The 17,922-nt window shown below is 41.8% G+C and overlaps 1 protein-coding gene across 3 annotated transcripts in view; it reads right to left on the bottom strand.

Moving 5' to 3' along the window:
- Nucleotides 1-8,889: 8,889 nt before the first annotated feature.
- TMEM63A (transmembrane protein 63A) overlaps nt 8,890-17,922 on the bottom strand; it is a 34,882-nt gene continuing 25,849 nt past the window's right edge. For 2 of the 3 annotated variants that reach the window (XM_039378677.1, XM_027712971.2), the window contains 5 exons: nt 17,113-17,218; nt 15,106-15,273; nt 11,618-11,733; nt 10,591-10,653; nt 8,890-10,000 (listed from right to left, as the gene is read on the bottom strand). In XM_039378677.1, the coding sequence (XP_039234611.1) occupies nt 9,830-10,000; nt 10,591-10,653; nt 11,618-11,733; nt 15,106-15,273; nt 17,113-17,218 (624 nt within the window). In that variant the 3' untranslated portion in view covers nt 8,890-9,829. Of the gene's footprint in view, nt 10,001-10,583; nt 10,654-11,617; nt 11,734-15,105; nt 15,274-17,112; nt 17,219-17,922 lie in introns of all 3 variants that reach the window. The other variant, XM_039378678.1, reaches the window with a different exon arrangement.

Genomic DNA, 17,922 nt, shown 5'->3' on the forward strand with positions numbered 1-17,922 from the left:
TGTATATTGAGAGAAGGTTGCTTATTCAGGAGGAATCAGCTCACCTCTGACTACAACATCTGTTTACAGGCACCACTATGCAGCCTCCTGCACAAGTCCTGATCTTTGACCATTTGGTTTTGCCTTTCCTCTGTCCCCTGTGTGGCCTTATATTTCAGAGCTGGAGACCATCCCCTCTCATCTTTAACGCACATGCAGACATCTGCTGTGGTGCGAGGGAGCTCTGCCATATACTGAGATAACTGAACACTTCCCCAGGGGCTGCTCAGTCACAGTGCAGATAAAGGAAGTGGGAAGGAAGTTTGCTATGTGATACCTGCCAAACTGATTTTCAGATGTGAGTCGAAGGCTTGAAGCGTTTTCTCTCTCCCTTCTGGAGCAGATCTGCTTGAAGGGGCCCAGACTCAATGAGAGGAGGCACAACAAGATTCTGTTTTGTGATCTTACATTACAGCAGCTCATCCAGGCTCAGTCAGTCATCAGTGAGAGCTGGACAGAAAAACAACTGCCTGTAGAACCTTTCTATTTTTAAATATGCCTCTCAGTGCTCAGCACTCTGTTCATGATAATGAACAGAGGCAGTACATGAGCATATCCTTGCCCTGCTCTGCACACCAGGTAAGGGCACTTCAGCCAACTACAAACATGAGCTGTCCCCACTGTCGGTATAACTGGGTACAGGAGATAGGCACCAGGGCACTTAAATCCAGCACAAAAATGGGTTTGATTAGCTACTGTCTGAGAGAGAAAAAATCTGGACCTAAAAGGTGTAGACTTTAGAAGCTTAAAAATTATAATTAAACACCTGATATACAGCAGTTTATTCTGAATTCTTACATCGCACTTCTGAAACCTTAAGTCCACAGCTATCAGCAGCTGTAGCTCTTCACTTGCTTACCTAACTTAGATACAAAGATACAGTGAAATACTATGACAGTGTGAAAAAGTGTAAAATTCAGCTGTGTGGCAGCTGTAAAACCTGCCATCAATTCCTCTCCCTTTTTCAAAATAATCCCCTGGTTTTAGCACAACAGCCAATCCCACCACCTGTAGTGCAAGGTTTAATACTAATGAAGTGTCTGTGGGCTAGTGAGAGCATCTGCATCTTGTCCTGTAGCGAGCAACTCTCCCAAGAGCCTGAGATTTGGATTTGACAACCACCTTGAGTGAATCCAGATTCACTTCTGATACGCTCTGGTATTGGCTAACAGGCAGTTATTCGGTACAGATAATCAGAAACAGTTTTAACATTTCTGTTAGCAAGTAACTGCATATCAGGTTATTGCAATAGCAATAAGCAGTACAAAAGGACTCCCTGCTCTGTTACAATTGTTCTCATTTATGTGAGCCAGCTGAGTACCTGCCATTCAGACAGGGAGTTTTCTCTAACGAGGCCAAATGCGCTGCTGTTGGGCTGGCTCTGAGCAGTTTCTTGGGAATAAGGCTCTGAAAGAGTTGCTACAGCCTCCAAGAGAACCCAGAGACACTTTGACACTCAAAACATTTTGTTTTGCTCCAGAGCCATTTCTTAGTGAAGCTTCCATTTCTGGACCAAAGTTGCCCCAAAGTCCCTGCCCAAAGAAATTGCTGTCCTAAAAGCCATGCCACGATAAGTTGCTCCAAAACATGCATTTATCCCACACTGAAACCAGAAGTAGCTGACTCATACTCTGATTCTTAATTACCCAGTTACAGTCCATGAAGAGTCTAGATAAGGGGTTTGGAACCACGGAGATGTCACTTAAAATAAACAAACTTGCACTCTGTCTCCCCAGCTGAAGTGCTTTGGAAAGTATCTGCTTCTGGTATGGAAAAACACAAGTAAGGTCATAATGTTCTCATACAGCTCCAGCTAAACTAACTTCCACTACACCCAAATTGGACTTCTGATTTTTAAACTACAAATCATAATGTTCTGAAAGATCCAAGCCACTGTATGCAGCCTGTGGACATCTTACACAACTACACAAGATAAGACTTCATGTACATTAAACAAAAAAGTCAGGCATTACTCAAATTATAAATGAAAGAAATACGAATAGAAATCACACTTTCATATGAGAAAGGAAGTTAAACCATCATTTAGTGAAAAATAGAATCTGTTAAGCCTAGCATCAGCATTAGCTCTAGATCCATGAGAGGCACTATTCATCACCACTGAGTCAGCTGCAATTGCTTGGGGGCAGGACTGGGGTTCAAGAGAGTCAATCGAATATAAATTCTGGTTTACAGCAGGTGCAATACATAATATGCATTAAATGAAGACACACATTTGTCAGAAAGAGGAATGGAAAAATCCTTCTGGATACTGTGGAAAGAGACAAGGAATAAATCCATATTGATTTCAGGGTAGCTTATTTTAAAACACCGAGAAATGATGCCACTTGTTTTACTTGCTGTAATAGCACTTCAAGGAACATAATTCACACTAAAACCGTCTTGCTAAGGATTAGTTTTCTTTCATGGAAGAAATATCCTGTGCAGCGCCAGACAGCCCTGATGGTGTTATGCCAATGCTGGTAGAAGAATTAGCCCCATTACAATTGTCAGTTGTCTTCTGGAGAACAGTATTTATAAACAGATCTGTGCTGAGTGACAGCTCTTTCCCCTTGCTAGATGTAGTCCAACCATCAGTCTTTGAAATACCTTCCTGACTGGATTTAAAGATGCTGAGGATGCTCATGCTCTCCCCGTGTTTAATAACTGAATGTCTGCAGTTTTGAGGATATGATGAACAATAAAAGAGATTTAAATGATGAGTTTCCATCTTCTTAAATGAAAGATAATCCTCCTTTGCAGCAGTAGTTCAAACCACTGCAGATGATCAATGCTGAGGGAGCACAGTAAAGGGCGGAGGTGAACAGAAACACAAAAAGACAAAATGTCCCTCAAGCTCCTAGTACTGAGTCAAAGATACCAACGTGACAAACATTAACTGTGTGTGAACAGTGACTCATGACTGTTTGAGCAGCAGAGAGAGGTGCAAGGAGGGAGGCTGACTGCTCCACCTTGCCTGTGCTGCCCCTCCCAGCAGCTGCAAGGGGCCCAGCATCCTGCCTGGCCCCCAAGGCCTCCTGCCCCCAGCCCAGCTGCCTGTCCATTGCAGCACCAGCAGCTGCCCCCTGCTCTGGGCCCAGGAAGGGCCCGGCCCTGAGGGCAGGTGAAAAGAGAAGACATACCTTTAGCTCTGAAATTCCTGCCAGATCCTTACTTGCCCCCCTCTGGTATCCACTCCACAGCCAAGGCAAAAACACCTTTTGCCCATCCTGCTGATACTGGCTTCCTGATAATACCCCATCCTTCCTTCTTAACCTGATCCACCTACTGTTCCTTCACTCCTAGTTGTCCACTGCAGAAGGGAACATGAATGTGTCCCACCTGAGGCATTCAGATAAGTGATGGGCGTAAACAACTTCCCTCTGCACAGGGGAAAGGCCTAGCCCAACTAACATTGTTCCCACTGTGTCTGTATGGCATTCCTTACTCAGGACAATTTCCTGAGCTTGGGTTATAGCTCTGCTCCAGCTGTGCCAAAGTAGTCCCACTCACTTTTGGACTATGGCCATTGCTGCCTTGTAGGATCTCTTCTCTGCTCAGTAACCTTTCAACTTCCCCAAAGGCAGGAAAGTCTGAGAATAGCTTTATTTTCAGCAGTTCTTAAATTCTTTTGCAGCCAAGCCTGCATTGTTGGGGTGGTTTTGAATGCAAACAGATTTGTACCTCTTGAGTTCTAGGAATTCTTGTACGGACCCAAGGGAACTGAGGTCCACCCCTGCATTTTTGTCTCAATGGAAATTTTCTTGTTTCACTCCAAGTCTTTTGTGGCTGATAAAGCCTTTTGCAGTGATCAGAAGATATTCATAATGTTTTAGAGAAACCAGAGACAAAGAAGGTTTAAGTGAATATCTCACACAAACTAAGCAGAAGAACCCACTGCAGAACACAGATGATGTAATTCTTCCAACTTCACCACTATGTCTTTTCTTTTTTGAAGCTAAATAACAGAAATTATTACTTAAATGATTCCTCTTAAAGGTGCTCAATTGATTTAGTTCTCAATTTTTGCCCTTTTTTCCCCATCAAATTCTGATTTCTCATCTCAGAAGGGAATGAATTTTTCTTATTTTATGAACATTTTTGAAGTTACAGATGTCAAATATAAAAGAATAAGAAAACCCTACTTCATTTTCTAATGAATCCTGTCATAAAAACATTCAATGCCTGCAACCAAATTATGGTACTTAGCAATGCTTTAAATCACTTCTTTTTCCATTTCTGTCAATGGAGATAGCTGCTGGTTTTATTTCTCTATGTCTATGGATGGAGGGAAAAAATACCAATAATTTGCCTTAGGAAAAAAACCCTATTTAGAATTAAAAATAAGTTTTGACGTGGAACATCTTCACTTGAAAGAAGCAACTTGGTGCTTTACATTTCAGGAGAGCAGGCTATAAAAAAGCTAATGAGTCTGAAAAGCCAAGTATAAACCACAACCAAATGCATGAAACATCTTCATACAGAAGGAAGGCGAGCTGTGTACAAAAATACATCTCTCTTACGTTCCCTCAGCTCTCAGTCTTCCTCCTGTACTGCAACTTTTTTAAAAAATGTCAATAAACATCTGAGAAGAACAACAGACAGATACCTTTCAAAACCGGTCACTAACTTCCATCACAAACTTTTGCCCTTTTGTGTCACTACATAAAAATGGGAGGTTCACAACCACACAGCAGTAATGATATGAGACAGCAACAAATTCTGGCTCCTATTTTATTCAGGAGTACCTTATGACATACCATACATTGGACTTTCAGAACTCTATCTTCAACATCACTTTTGAGGAGAGTGCCTTCATTAATTATTAACCAGCACTTAGTTAACCACTGAGTCTAGGAGCAGATACAAAAATTTCCCCCTCTCCTTAGCTATTTACAGTTCCATTTCCACTTGAATATCACACATAAATCTAGGACAGAACATTCAAGGATATCAGATCTTGAAACCACTGTTCTGTGACTTCTCAGAAAAAGCTATTTTATTTCAAGATCTAAACTTAATCATCAGTCTGGAAGATAAAAAGTGTTTTAATGCCCTAAAACAACACTATCATGTCTGTGTTACATGTATCACATATAATTTCCCTAAGAAGTGATAGATAAGATAGGATGAAGCTCAGGACTGCTGTAGAGCAGAAACTTTGCATCAGTAGACATTTCCAAACACAACTTTAATGGAAAGAGAACCCCATCCCAAATTGAAGCTGGAAATATATTTAGCTCATTAGGTTCGTGAAATTCTTACTTAACACACAGAACATTACCTTCCACTAGCCATAAAAGTTGCAAGTCATGAGGTGGGACTTTCAATCCATTCAAAAGTGAGAAGATCAGATTCATGTTACACTGGAACACACCTAGGAAGGCAGGAAATAAGCTGCTACAGAAGGGAAGAAATCCCCCTCCAGGAAAGCAATGTATCTCTTCAACCACGAGTCCAGAGTCAACCTGGAGGCTGCAGGAGTCTGCAGGCTCCTGGTTGGAAGAGATTAGTAATGGAGGCACGCTGAGTAGGGAGAAGCAGGTTGTTATACTACACCAGTTAACTTGTGGGGCCACATTCATTGTTTCCTCAAAAGAATTAAAAGCTAACTGTGGTACATATTCTAAAAAGAGCTGATCTTGACATATCTTCTCCCCAAGCTACAAATGGTTAGGCTCTTCTGACAAAGAAAGGTGAGGATAACTTAGGAGCTCTGTGTTTGAGCACAGAAAACTTGTGAAGTTGCCCCTGCTGCAGTTGAGATGCTACATTCTAACCAACAGGATGTGTGATACAAAGCAAGAACCAGGAGTTAACCCAAGAGCAAAAAGTAAAGGGAAGAATGTTCCATTATAATGACCCAATTTTCAGTCTCTCCATTTTGGTAATTTCCTTTCTGTTTTTATCCATCAGACAGCTGGCCTCAGAAAGAAAAAAAAAACAAATTCTATACCTCTGAAATATCTGAAACAGGCACTTGCAGCTGCTGCAGACAGGTGACAAGCAGAATCATTCAAGAAGTTCGTCTAGATAAGACAGAGAAGGAATTTGCAAGACCGCTTTAAGAAAATAAGACACATGACCTTGGCCATCATTTGGAGTTGAAATTGTGTATTTCCTTATATTGTTGCAGTTTAGAGACAATAAAGTGTCTTTTTTTTGTACTCAATAGACTTGGGTTTATGTTAGTGACTGAAAAAGATCCCTCCTCCCCTAATCTTCCCATGCCTCTCACCTCACTTTGGCTAAGACCCAGGAGAAAACTCTGTGGTCCACAGCTTCTAAGACAAGCCCACCTTCTTGAAGACGAGAACAGTAAAAGACTTCCAAACACTCATAAACAAATTATTCGTAGAACAGACACAAGAAAGCTTTCAGTTGTGCTGCCAGCATCTGTGGGTAAGCAGAGCTGGGAACTGGATTTCTGTGAAGAGACAGAAAGAACACGGTCTAGTGCTACACTAGAGCATTTGGAAACTTAGCCAGCACAAAGATCTGTTTTTGGCTCAGGATATGGGAAAAGCCCAAAGGAAAACAAAGCATGAACATGTGCACCTAATGCAAATGAGAAATTGCAATAATTTGGGTGTTGAGGATGTGTTGTAACAGGGCTGGAGGTGAGCCAGGCTGGCCTCGCATACAGAATAAGCTCTAACTGGCACAGAGCTCCGTATATCTAAACAAGCCAAGGTTTTTGAGTCTCAGAATACCATGTAGCATTTCCTTCACTATAGAAGAAATTCATCTTTACTGAAGTCTTTGCAGAAGTGTACTGAATTGTACAATGTCAAATGAGCTCCATTCTTCAAACTGTAAGAGGTTGCCCCCTCAGCTGTGTCACAGAGAATCCCATCACAGACCACGCTGTAGGGCTGATTCATGCTTGAGTGTCAGACTTGTCCGGGATTCCTGCTCCCCAGGAGCACTGCTGGTGGCGGCTGCTAAAATGCAGGAAGGACTTAGCAAGGAGCGAGGTGGGGGAGGCGTTGTTCCAACTGAGCAATGCAAGGCAAGCAGCAGGCGCTGGATCTCAACAAATATGGGAGCTACAATCAGTAACTCCAGCTGGGCCATTTGCTTAGGCTTCCTGCCAAAAGGTTTATAAAAAGAACAGTAAAGAATGTGCCATGGCTTTAAATATGAATTTCAAATACAGTGCAGCCAATATCCACATTTGTTGAGGCTTCCATCCCTCAGCTTTTCTCTAAGGCTCAGTAAGGAATGCAGGGAGTTTCTTGGGCTGATCTAATTTTATCCTCTCAGAGATATCCACCAGCATGGAGGAATGAATTAGAGCCAGTGCAGTTTCCTAATTACTTCCAGCTCTCAGAGAGAGACCCAAAAGGTACTAGGGAAGCAAGCACAACACAGCAAACAGGATAAACCAGCCTGTAATTTGTGTTGCTATACACTGAGATGTTGTGATAATTTACTAATAGGTGACCCCAGCCTTTTCTCCAACTGGTGCATGTCCTAATATCATAGACATTTCTATGAGCTTAACTCAACAAAATACAGTGGCAAGCAAGAATGGCTGCTACATGATAAGTGAAATAGGCAGGTGGTTTCCCCATCAGACATGAGAACTGGTTCCTCAAATGCCAACAATGACTATTTAGCAAGATGTAACTTTCCATTACCTAGTAGGTTTTCCGTATTCTATATCTGAAGTGTCTTAGCATGACTGGAGGTGGGGTTTATGCAAGTTCACAGGAGAGATGGCCCTGCCTGTACTGAACTCGTGCCAGCCACAAGGAGCTTCATTATCACAAAAAGGAAATCAAATCATTCAAGGAGCTTCTGTCCTCAATATGACACATAGAACCTCACAGAGAATATCGAAAGTCATTTGTTCCAAAAAGTTAGTTATATCACAGGGCATAAAAATCTCACAGCGTCAGCAAAGTAAACAGGTCAAGTGTGGTAGCTGAATCATTTATTTGTTTCCTCAATTAGTACACACACAAGCAACCACTGCTGCTGCAGACAGCTGTATAAGATGGGGTACTGCAGCTAGAAATGAGATGGAACAATCACAGACTTCTGATCTAATTAACACAATGCGCTGCCTCTTCCTTCTGACCTCACATCTGTATGAGAAAGTCTGAGCCGAGTAAAGAATGTGGAGTCTGTTGGTTTTCTTTTTTCTTGGTTTGAATATCAACCTTGAATTGCAGTGTGTACCCAAGGTACACACCACCTCTATTAGCATCATGATTGCTAAAAATCAAAAGGCACACTCATATGCCCAATCCCCCAACTAAAATGCATCACTGAAGTGAGAGTATAAAGTAGTCTGTCACAAATCCATGACCCCCATTAAACAAGGCTCCTCATTTGCCTTAATAACCAGGAATTATGTGTACCTTCAAGCAAAAGATGGGCTTGTCATCAGGGGGATTGGAGCTCTGCAGGGTCCTTCTTCCAGTGGGGCAGATCTCATGCTCAGCATTTGTCCAGAGTGCTGGTCTCAGGAAGCTGGAGCCAGTTCTGCAAGACACTGAACATCTGCACACTCTCATTTATGGCACAAAGTCTCCTTCAGTCTCATGAAGGAAAGATGTTGCTGCTTCACAAACATGCTAGAAAAGGTCAAGTTCAGGAACTAACAGTTTAACAACGAGCAGGCAAACAGAGGGCTTGGCAGGGTCAAAACCTTCTCTTACAGAAAGGTCACCAAGATTCATCCCCTAGAGAAATTTAAAAGGATTCATATTTCTCATGGGATGAACTGTCATTCTAAGGCTCATGGCAGAGCTTTTATGAACAGTTCATGACCATGCTGTGAGGCAGATAGCAAAGACTGTTTCAACACACAGAGAAAAGAATAAATAAATCAAGACAGCCTGATTTTTTTCTGAACTCAGTGTTTTATTGCTCAGTGAGTATTAGTTACACTTTGACACATTGCACTTTAGAATAAATTGGCACCTATGACATAATTTAAAAACCTAGTATCTTACAACTCGTATAATTGCCACTATAGAGAAAACCCAGAGATCTGTCATTTTGACCCAAGATTAAAAGAAAGATAAAATGTTTACATCCTTTGCTGTTGGCAGGTGAACTTGCATTGTGGAAGGCCCTTAAAAATAGTGAAGAGAAACTAACAACCTAAATGCCCTCCAAAAAAAAAAAAAAAAACCAGTATCAGATAAATCACTCCCTTCTTTACACCAGTCTTTTTGTTTTAGTACTTTTAGTACCCAAGTGCACAGTAATTCCCTCATCTCTTTCAAGGAAAAAAGTAACATGCTCAAGTCTATGCTGACTACTTTGGGTGACGAGAGACTCCCACACATCATTCTCAGAGCCCATGCAAACAGCATTTTCATCAAAAGTGACATTGTCTCAGGATTTAACACATCCCAAGAGGTTTATAAATAATAAATGTTGGGGTTTTCTTTTAAAAAAAGGAAGAATTACTTTGAATAAATAAATGACAGCCGTAATAGCTGCATTTGCTTTGGTGACCACTTATCTATATGCAGCATAAGTTACTTTCATAAGGCAAGTGATGAGATAGCATAAGTGAAGTCCCTGAGGATTGGCATCTCCCTGTTCAACACATTTGTTTCACAACACGTGTAGACAGTCTGGAAAACAATCAGTCCCAAGGCATCTGCTTTTTAATCTCTGAGCACAGCTGCAGACCACACAATGAATTATTTCTGTACCTCTTCTGCAGGCAGGAATACGTAAATAAAACAGAATACTTAGTAGGTGGTGGCAGGGAATCAGTTCTCCTAAAGCTGGACCAAGTGCTCCACCTTGTGTTAGTCCTCGGCACTCAAAGCGAACCTCTCGACGCCTGCTCGATAATTGAAGGTTCAGCGGAAGAGTTTATGTCTCCTTCTGCCTGGGAACAAGTGTTGTCCATGGTGCCATATGACTGATGCTCCTTGTGGGCAAGCACCGTCCTTTCTGTGGGGTGAGGACGCAAAACTTGGGGGACGTACATCTGAAATCACAAGCGTTAAGGATTTTAGTCGTCTCTCAAAGTATAATGCTGGGATAATTCACCCAGGGTTATTTTTCCCCTTGACACTCTTCTTTTCATCCTTTTCCCATTCTTCACTTTAACACCTGAGGCCTTTTGCACCCTGATGGAGGCTTCCTGGTGCAACACTCACCTGCATTTGACGACTGTGGCACTAAGGCCTTTCCTTCTACTTGAGTCCTACATCCTTTTCAGTGACATGGCAAGTAAGACCTGTTTCATGTCACAACTTTCAAAATCAAAGCAGCGGCACCTGACTGCATTTGGCAGCTGTCCAGATGTGAGGCTCTGTCTGGTGCAAGGCACAGAACATAGCATACAGAGCTGCTGGAAGGAGCATGTCTCAACTACTCCTAAAAAGTCAGCTGAAGGTACTTCTGGAACACCACCTGGGAACAGTCAAGGAGCCCAGCTGCAGAACACTCAGGTCCCACATGCATATGGGAAAACACACAGTCCATTCAGCCTTATATGTCCTACACAAGCTCTTTGGTAAGCAGGGTGAGCAATTAAGAAATATAAGAGAATATTAGTAACTCTTAACTTCTTACAGAAGATGTTGGGACAGTTGGTACATCTGGGTCACTTCCTTTATCACTTTGTGTGTCTTCTATCTGTAACCAGCAACAGGTGGAGAAAGGAAGAGAGACAATATCAAATTAGTGAGAGAAAGCAATACAAAGGATTATAAGTACCTAAAAACCTGCACAGACAGACCAGTGCTGGTACTCTCTCCTCCAATCCTCTTAACTGAGAATCATAGAATGGTTTGAGTTGGAAGGGACCCTAAAGACCATCTATTTCCAACCTCTCAACCATGGGCAGGGACACCTTCCACTAGACCAGGTTGCTCAAAGCGCAATCCAACCTGAGCGGGAACAATTTCAGGGATGGGGCATCCACAGCTTCTCTGGGCAACCTGTTCCAGTGTCTCAGCACCCTCACAAGAAGAGGATTTCTTCCTAATATCTAATCTAAACCTACTCTCTTTCAGTTTGAACCCAATCCCCCTTGTCCTGTCATTACATGCTCTTGTGAACAGTCTCTCTCCATCTTTCTTGTAGCCTCCCTTCAGGTACTGGAAGGCTGCAATTAAGTCACCCCTAAGCCTTCTTTTTTTCCAGGTTGAACAAACCCAATTCTCTCAGCCTTTCCTCATAGGAAAGGTGCTCCATCCCTCTAATCAGCTTGGTGGCCTCCTCTGGACTCACTCTGACAGGTCCATGTCCTTTCTGTGCTGGGGACCCCAGAGCTGGAGGTGAGGTCTCACCAGAGTGGAACAGAGGGGCAGAATCACCTCCCTTGACCTGCTCGTCACACCACACTTCTTTGGATGCAGCCCAAGATACTTCCATGCTTCTCTTTGCTCCCAAATTCAGTTCCTGCAGACACTGACAGACTTTCCACTGTGCTACGAAGCCCACCCCTACTACAAGCCCTCTTCAGCCATCTTACCAGATGGACCTTTGTGAACACAGACATTGCCAGAGAGAAGGCATGGACAACCCAGCAGGAACAGCTGGTGCTACATCAAGCACAGAGGTAGGTGCTGAAAGGCATCAGGTATCCATCACTTACCTTATAATTCAGTGGACTCAGGTACTTGAAACAGCCAAAACAAGTGTAAGCCAAGCAAATAACAATTGTGATGTTGACAACGAGGAAGGTAAACATGGTCGTAGGTGCTTTAAAGCCTAGAAAAAATATCCAAAGAATACAATATAAAAATATATAGCAGAAAAAAACCAACAAAACCAAACCAAACCTGTATTTATCCTCCCCATTTTCAGAAGACTCGTGGATTTTTTTTTGTCCTTATAGGACTGGGCAGCCCACTTCCAGCCACAAAGAGGAGAACCTCACTAGGCATGAAGCTCCTTGACTGGTAAAACTGCCAAGCAAGATGTTCTCCCAGCTTTCTTAGAGGCCAAGAAAGGCTGCTGCAATACCTGAATGATAAACAAGGCACAGAGCGATTTTTCTCCTCTCAGTGATCCATTCTGGACCCACTTCTAAAATACTTTCATAAATGTAATATTAATTACATTTATTAATAATGATGACAGCACCAAATTGGATGGCTTGCAAATAGCTCAAAGGGCAGGGGGAAAGAATCAAAATGATCTTGGTAGATTAGACCACCCCACCTGCTTTCAAGGATCAAAACAAATAACAAACAGCAACATAAAACTATATGTAGAAAACTGCAAATAACTACAATTTGGAAGGAAAAATGAAATGTAGGTATGAGGGATAACAATCCTGTAGTGCTGCAGAATACAACTAATGGTTACAAGCTGGAAATAGAGTGTGATGTTATCATAGAACATGGGAAGAGAAGAAAATGAAAAAAACAACAACAAAAAAAAACAACCTCCCCCCCACAAGTCTCTGGTACCTATAAAAAATAATTTGATGCCACTGAGCCTTCAACTTGAGCAGCCTTGTCTACAATAAAATACGAACAGAACTAGGAAGAATCCAAGGAAAATGAACAAGAGAAGAAACTAAGTAAATATCAACTAAACTGAAAGGTAAGTTTCAGTTCAGAGAGTGCAATAAAACTATAGGAAAGGGCATGGTTGCAGCCTCTAGTATGGAAAAAGCTACAATGATTACAGTGACTTCTTATTCTCCAGATTCACTATGGAAATATTCTGAAAAAATTAATCTCATTTTGCAGCAAAGATTACTTGAATAAGATATTAGGGTAAAATAAACACCACCACAAAACCTAGCTTTTTCCAAGCTTCTTCAGTCAAAAGACGCAACACCAAGCCTCAAACATTTTTGTGGTAATCCCAGCATATGCAGTGACACAGAACAGACAAGTTTTATATTTCAGCAGATTATATAAGCTCTGCACAGGTCTGTTCACGAGGGGAAAAACACCGCGCACACGTGAAAAACATAACAAAAAAACCCCTACAAACATGTCACTCTTCAAGTCAAAAACAGAAGTGAAAAAACCTCCCTACAAGTATTCTGGAATGTCCTTCAGAGGAGGTTGTTTTTATAAGCATAGGTAACACCAGTATTTACCAGCTGGTGAGGTGTGTCTACATCCAAGCCAAAGTACGGTGTGAGCCACAAGGCAAATAGCAGAGATCAGGGAGGAAAAAGTCTCCAAGACCAGTTTTTCCTGCCCTGGGTCCTCAGGGCTCTTCCCTGCCAACAGCTCTAGAGAACATGGGACTCAAGTGACTATCCCAGGAGACGGGGGTTGAACTGCAGATAGTACTGTTGCCTCTTCTGTTGTGAGAGGCCCAGTGGTGCTGCAGGTGTTGGATGGATGGAGGGATGGATGGATGAAATGAGAGCCAAGGAAGAAAACAGTAACTGAGAGGGAAATAAATGACACCAGTAGAGCCTATCACCTTCTGCATGCAGTCAAGCGGTATTTGATCCTGACTGAGAACTGGGAGAAGGGTCTTTCCAGCTTTATGTTGATATCAGGAGTGAGAAAACAGAGTATTATCACTGGACTCTGCAGCGAGACTGAAACACCCATATCAGGCGAACTATAAAAGTCAATGACTAAGCAATCAAGCTTTACACCATAAACTGATCTATTCTGCAGATAAGGAAGCAGAGCACTCTTACCCTTCCTTCCTTCTCTTTGGCACAAGAGGCAGCAATGAAATCAATGGCAATGAAATAAAAATATCAAGTTCCTACCTCTCAGACTGCCCTGTACACTGACAAACCACCGAACAACATCCTGTAAACAGGATCTTCTACACTGCCCAAGCCAAAAGTGATAATCCAGACTGTATTTTCCATTATTAAGGCGTGTGACAAATGATGGTTTTACCACAGATGCAGAACTAGAAAACATTATTATAAAGATCTACCACACCAGGATTTCCTTCATTATAATTAGAGGTGCATCAGTTGCTGTGTGTTTGGAGTTGATTTTTCTAAAGCATGCTCTAGAAATTCTCCTGTCAGAGGACATAGATTTGTTGGTCTTCCTGGTTTCAAAGGCAGCTTTCAAAACAAGGGAAAAAACAAGCTCTCAAACATACCAGTAATGCAGGAACACTGCTCAAACCCAAGGACAGCCCAAAGCAATAGTTCCGAATGACTTTCACATCCACAGGGAGTTTTCCCTATAGCTTTAGCTATCCCTAAAGTTAGATGACAGCCTGCCAACAATACCTTTCTGACTACTAGAAATGCTAGAAAAACACAATGCATGGTCATTTGTCATCAGGGCACAATATGATTAGAAATCAGGAGCTTCCTTCCCAAGAAGGGAAACTCAATTCCTTTCAGCACCACTGACATCCCCGTTCCATGCCAAATGCTTCCTCCTGTATCATGGATAAAAAGCCATAAGCTGTCTCCTACCTTCTCTGACATTAAAGCTGTTAATACACCACAGCCAATAAAATCAATGCCAAGTATTTGCAAAATACAGAACGTCCCTCCCTATTTTTAAAATAAACTTCACAAAAAACACCAAGTTTAAACTAAAATATGGGGAAAAGAGTCACCATCTCACTGCAGTCTTCCATGTAAAGTTTGATGGATGATGTAGAACACTGTATGACTAGCAATAGGAAGAAAAAATGTTAAAATGTTGGCTAAGTGACACAGCTGTACAACCGAGGCAGTAGCCAATTTGCACAGGGCAAATTAAACTTATGCACAGGCATAAGTAGTATAAATGCAGGTAGTGAAGCCAGAGGCCATCCTACTACAAAGAGCTAATTCTGAACAGATTTTTTGGTTTATGTAATGATTTTTACTGTCTGTCACTCCGAAGCCCAATTGGCCAATTCAAACTCTACAGATTTAAGGAATCTCCTGCAAACTGAAGAAACATGGAGCTCCATGCTAACAGTTTAAGTTAACATATCAGCCATCTCCACCAAAGGATCTTATGTAAACTTGTGTAAGCTGCAAACCTTGTACAGTTCAGTGCCCCAGGTAACACCATGAATTCCCCTTTATGGAAGCAAAAAGGAAAGCACAGAAAGCTTCTGAAACTGCACATCTAATTTAGGGAGGCTGGCAAGTGAGCTGGGAGCAGCTTCTAGGTGGAAAAAGGTAATACTTACCTAGCCGCAAAAATGAATAAAAATAGAGCCAGAAAAGGCAGAGAATTGGAGCTGCAAGGGCCTGATTCACAGCTGCAAAGTGCATCTTCTTCTCCAGCTTGGCAGGGAGATATGCGTAGTAAAGGTTATGGCGGTCAACCATGTGCTTCAGGAGTATGTATATTAAACCTGGAAGGGAAAATGGGAGAGCCAAGGAAAGGTTGTTGGAAACTGTACAAAAAGCAGCAATTCTGTGAGGAGATCTACGTTAAAGAAGTGACTGAAAATCTAGATACCAGTGGTGGATACAGCCCAAATATGAATGGGGTACAGCTGCATGACAGCACATGCTCCTCAGGTTGTTGCATCTCCATCCTTCCCCTCCCCACACACTTCTCTATGGCGCCTCTTGTGCTCCCAGGGAGAACCCAGAGCTCCTTCCTAATGCTGGCACATGAGGCCAAGCCAGTAGGGAAGACTTGCTAACTCCTCTACCCCTGTAGTGGTAAGGAAGAAAGGTCTGTCAGTGGCTTAACTAGCCACTCAGCCTTCAGCACTTTCAAGTCAGTTATTCCTTATCCCAAAAAATAGCCAGCAACTGCTGTGGCAGCTATGAATTGCAACAGCTCTGGTATGCAGTAGCACATTCAGATATTTACAACTGCATGCAAAATGAAATGTAAGTAAATATCAATTACATTTGTTACATAAAAATTGGCCACATTCTCCTCATAATAAGGTTGTTGATTAAACCAGTTCTGAACAATATCTAATTTAGATAATTATCTTGTATCTAGCTCTGTGAAGATTTGAATTAGAAAACAAAAATACCAACTATATAAAATTATTTAGTACTACTTATGTCTGATAAACAGATCTCAAGTGGAAATATCTGTAGCTGTTGAAACGATTCTTTATACGTAATTCTTACGACAGTCTATAATCTCTGTGAATGAAAGACGAATGAAAATAAGACATAGCTCATGTCACAGTCACTGAAGATGGACAATTGTACACGAGTTCTAGACAGATGGCTAAGTTTCTTGCATACCCATACAGCATTTAATGGCTGATACAGGAAGACAGAGGTAATCAAAGATATATAGGCAACTTGAGGCAGAAATGTTGTTTAACTCATGGGACAGAGATAAACCAACTGAATAACTAGAAAAAGGTCTGTGACTCAGATCTGGAGACCTTCTCAAGGTCCTACAGGACTGTAGCACCATCTACACCACAGGGCAGCTGTGTCCCACCCATGTGCCCTAAACCAGGAATTCTACCAGAGTGTCCAACATTTCCTTTTTGGTCAAAGGGCAGCTATGGGGTTCACCTAGACCATGTCCCAGCAAAGCAGCCAGCAAGTTGTTAGGTCACATCCCCGTGGTCAGCACCACGGATCATAGAGCTGTCCATAGCACAGTGATGACCACAGCCCCTTTCCTCATTCTCATTCAGAATGTGGAATTTTAGATAAATGGTTTGCAACACAGAAGAGCTGCAGCAGTGTAAAGTACAGTAGCTTTCTAGTTTGTTGGTGCTGGACCAACACACTTATTTTTGTGTGTTGGTCCAGCTGTGATGTACATACATCAGACAAACTTTAGGACAAAAGCCTAAAGGATTTGGGGATCAGAATGTCTTGAGTCAAGTTTGGTTGTTTAGAGTGGACTTCCAGGCTGGGTATCCTCTGCAGCTTGCTTCTCCCAGACCTCAAGAACCCAGAGTTAAAAATAATCCCCTCATCCCCAAACCTACCTAAACCCCTAAACACCAACAGAGCCAATACATTCAAATTTGAGAAATAAAATAAGCATCTAATAGACATTAAATACACTCAACTTCTAAAGAGCTATGTAATTCACCATCTTCTGCACTCTTTTTCCACAAGAAAGAAAGGAAACTTGGATCCAAGTCCTAAGCATTATCAGTATTTGAACTGGAATAAGAATGCAGAGCTGGGCCTTGCAAAACTCCCACATGCCCCATCTCACTCCCACAGTGCCCACAGCTCATCAGAAAACTTACCAAATGGGACAATGATGGGACACGTGATGCTATAGGCCATGATGACAGTGAACACACACAGCATCCAGGCATACATCGCTCCAAATTCATATTCAAAAGCTTGTTGCTAGGAACAAAAACAAAACACCCAAAACTCTCAAGTCATCCATCAATGTGTCAGGAGTTAAGAATAGATTCACTAACACAACAATTCACCTTCTCTCTGTGAGAGAATTCAACTCTCTCTGTGAGAGATCAGTTATTTCCCTAAGAGGCATAAATTACATAATAAGATGAAGTATTATGCATTTTAAGTATCTGCACATACAAAAAAGATGCTGCTTCTTCAAATGCCTTAAAGTAATTCTTCAGGTAATCTGTTTGCATCTACAAGAAGCAACTCCTTAAAACCATAAGGCAGAAAATAATAGTACCAAACTCAGAACTTTCATCTCACGGCAGATTCCACTGAAACTGTACTGTTCCCTGTGTTGGCTTTTGCAGTAGGGAAAGCTCAAGATATCAAAGTTTTAGTGTGGTAGTATTCCCACTTTTCCCTCTTGGGATGAGGAAATCAGTGTAAGCCATTTCAACCAGAGTAAGGGGTAATATGGAACAGAAGTGAATCTGTTCTAAAATTTCTAAAAGAATCTTTTAGAAATGGAACACACCAATCCATTAAAAAAAAAAAAAAGAAAAAAACAAGGAAATAAGAAAAGGAAGAAGAACAGGGGCAGCTGTATACAGATATAAGTTCCCATTGTAACACCTGGAATTTCAAGCTGCAAGATGACACATCACCTGGAAGTGAAAGTCCACCACTTAAAATGG

The sequence above is a fragment of the Pipra filicauda genome, unplaced genomic scaffold (assembly GCF_003945595.2).
Source record: "Pipra filicauda isolate LSUMZ 115617 unplaced genomic scaffold, ASM394559v2 scaffold143_size2779998_pilon, whole genome shotgun sequence".
In the NCBI taxonomy this organism is placed as follows: domain Eukaryota; kingdom Metazoa; phylum Chordata; class Aves; order Passeriformes; family Pipridae; genus Pipra; species Pipra filicauda.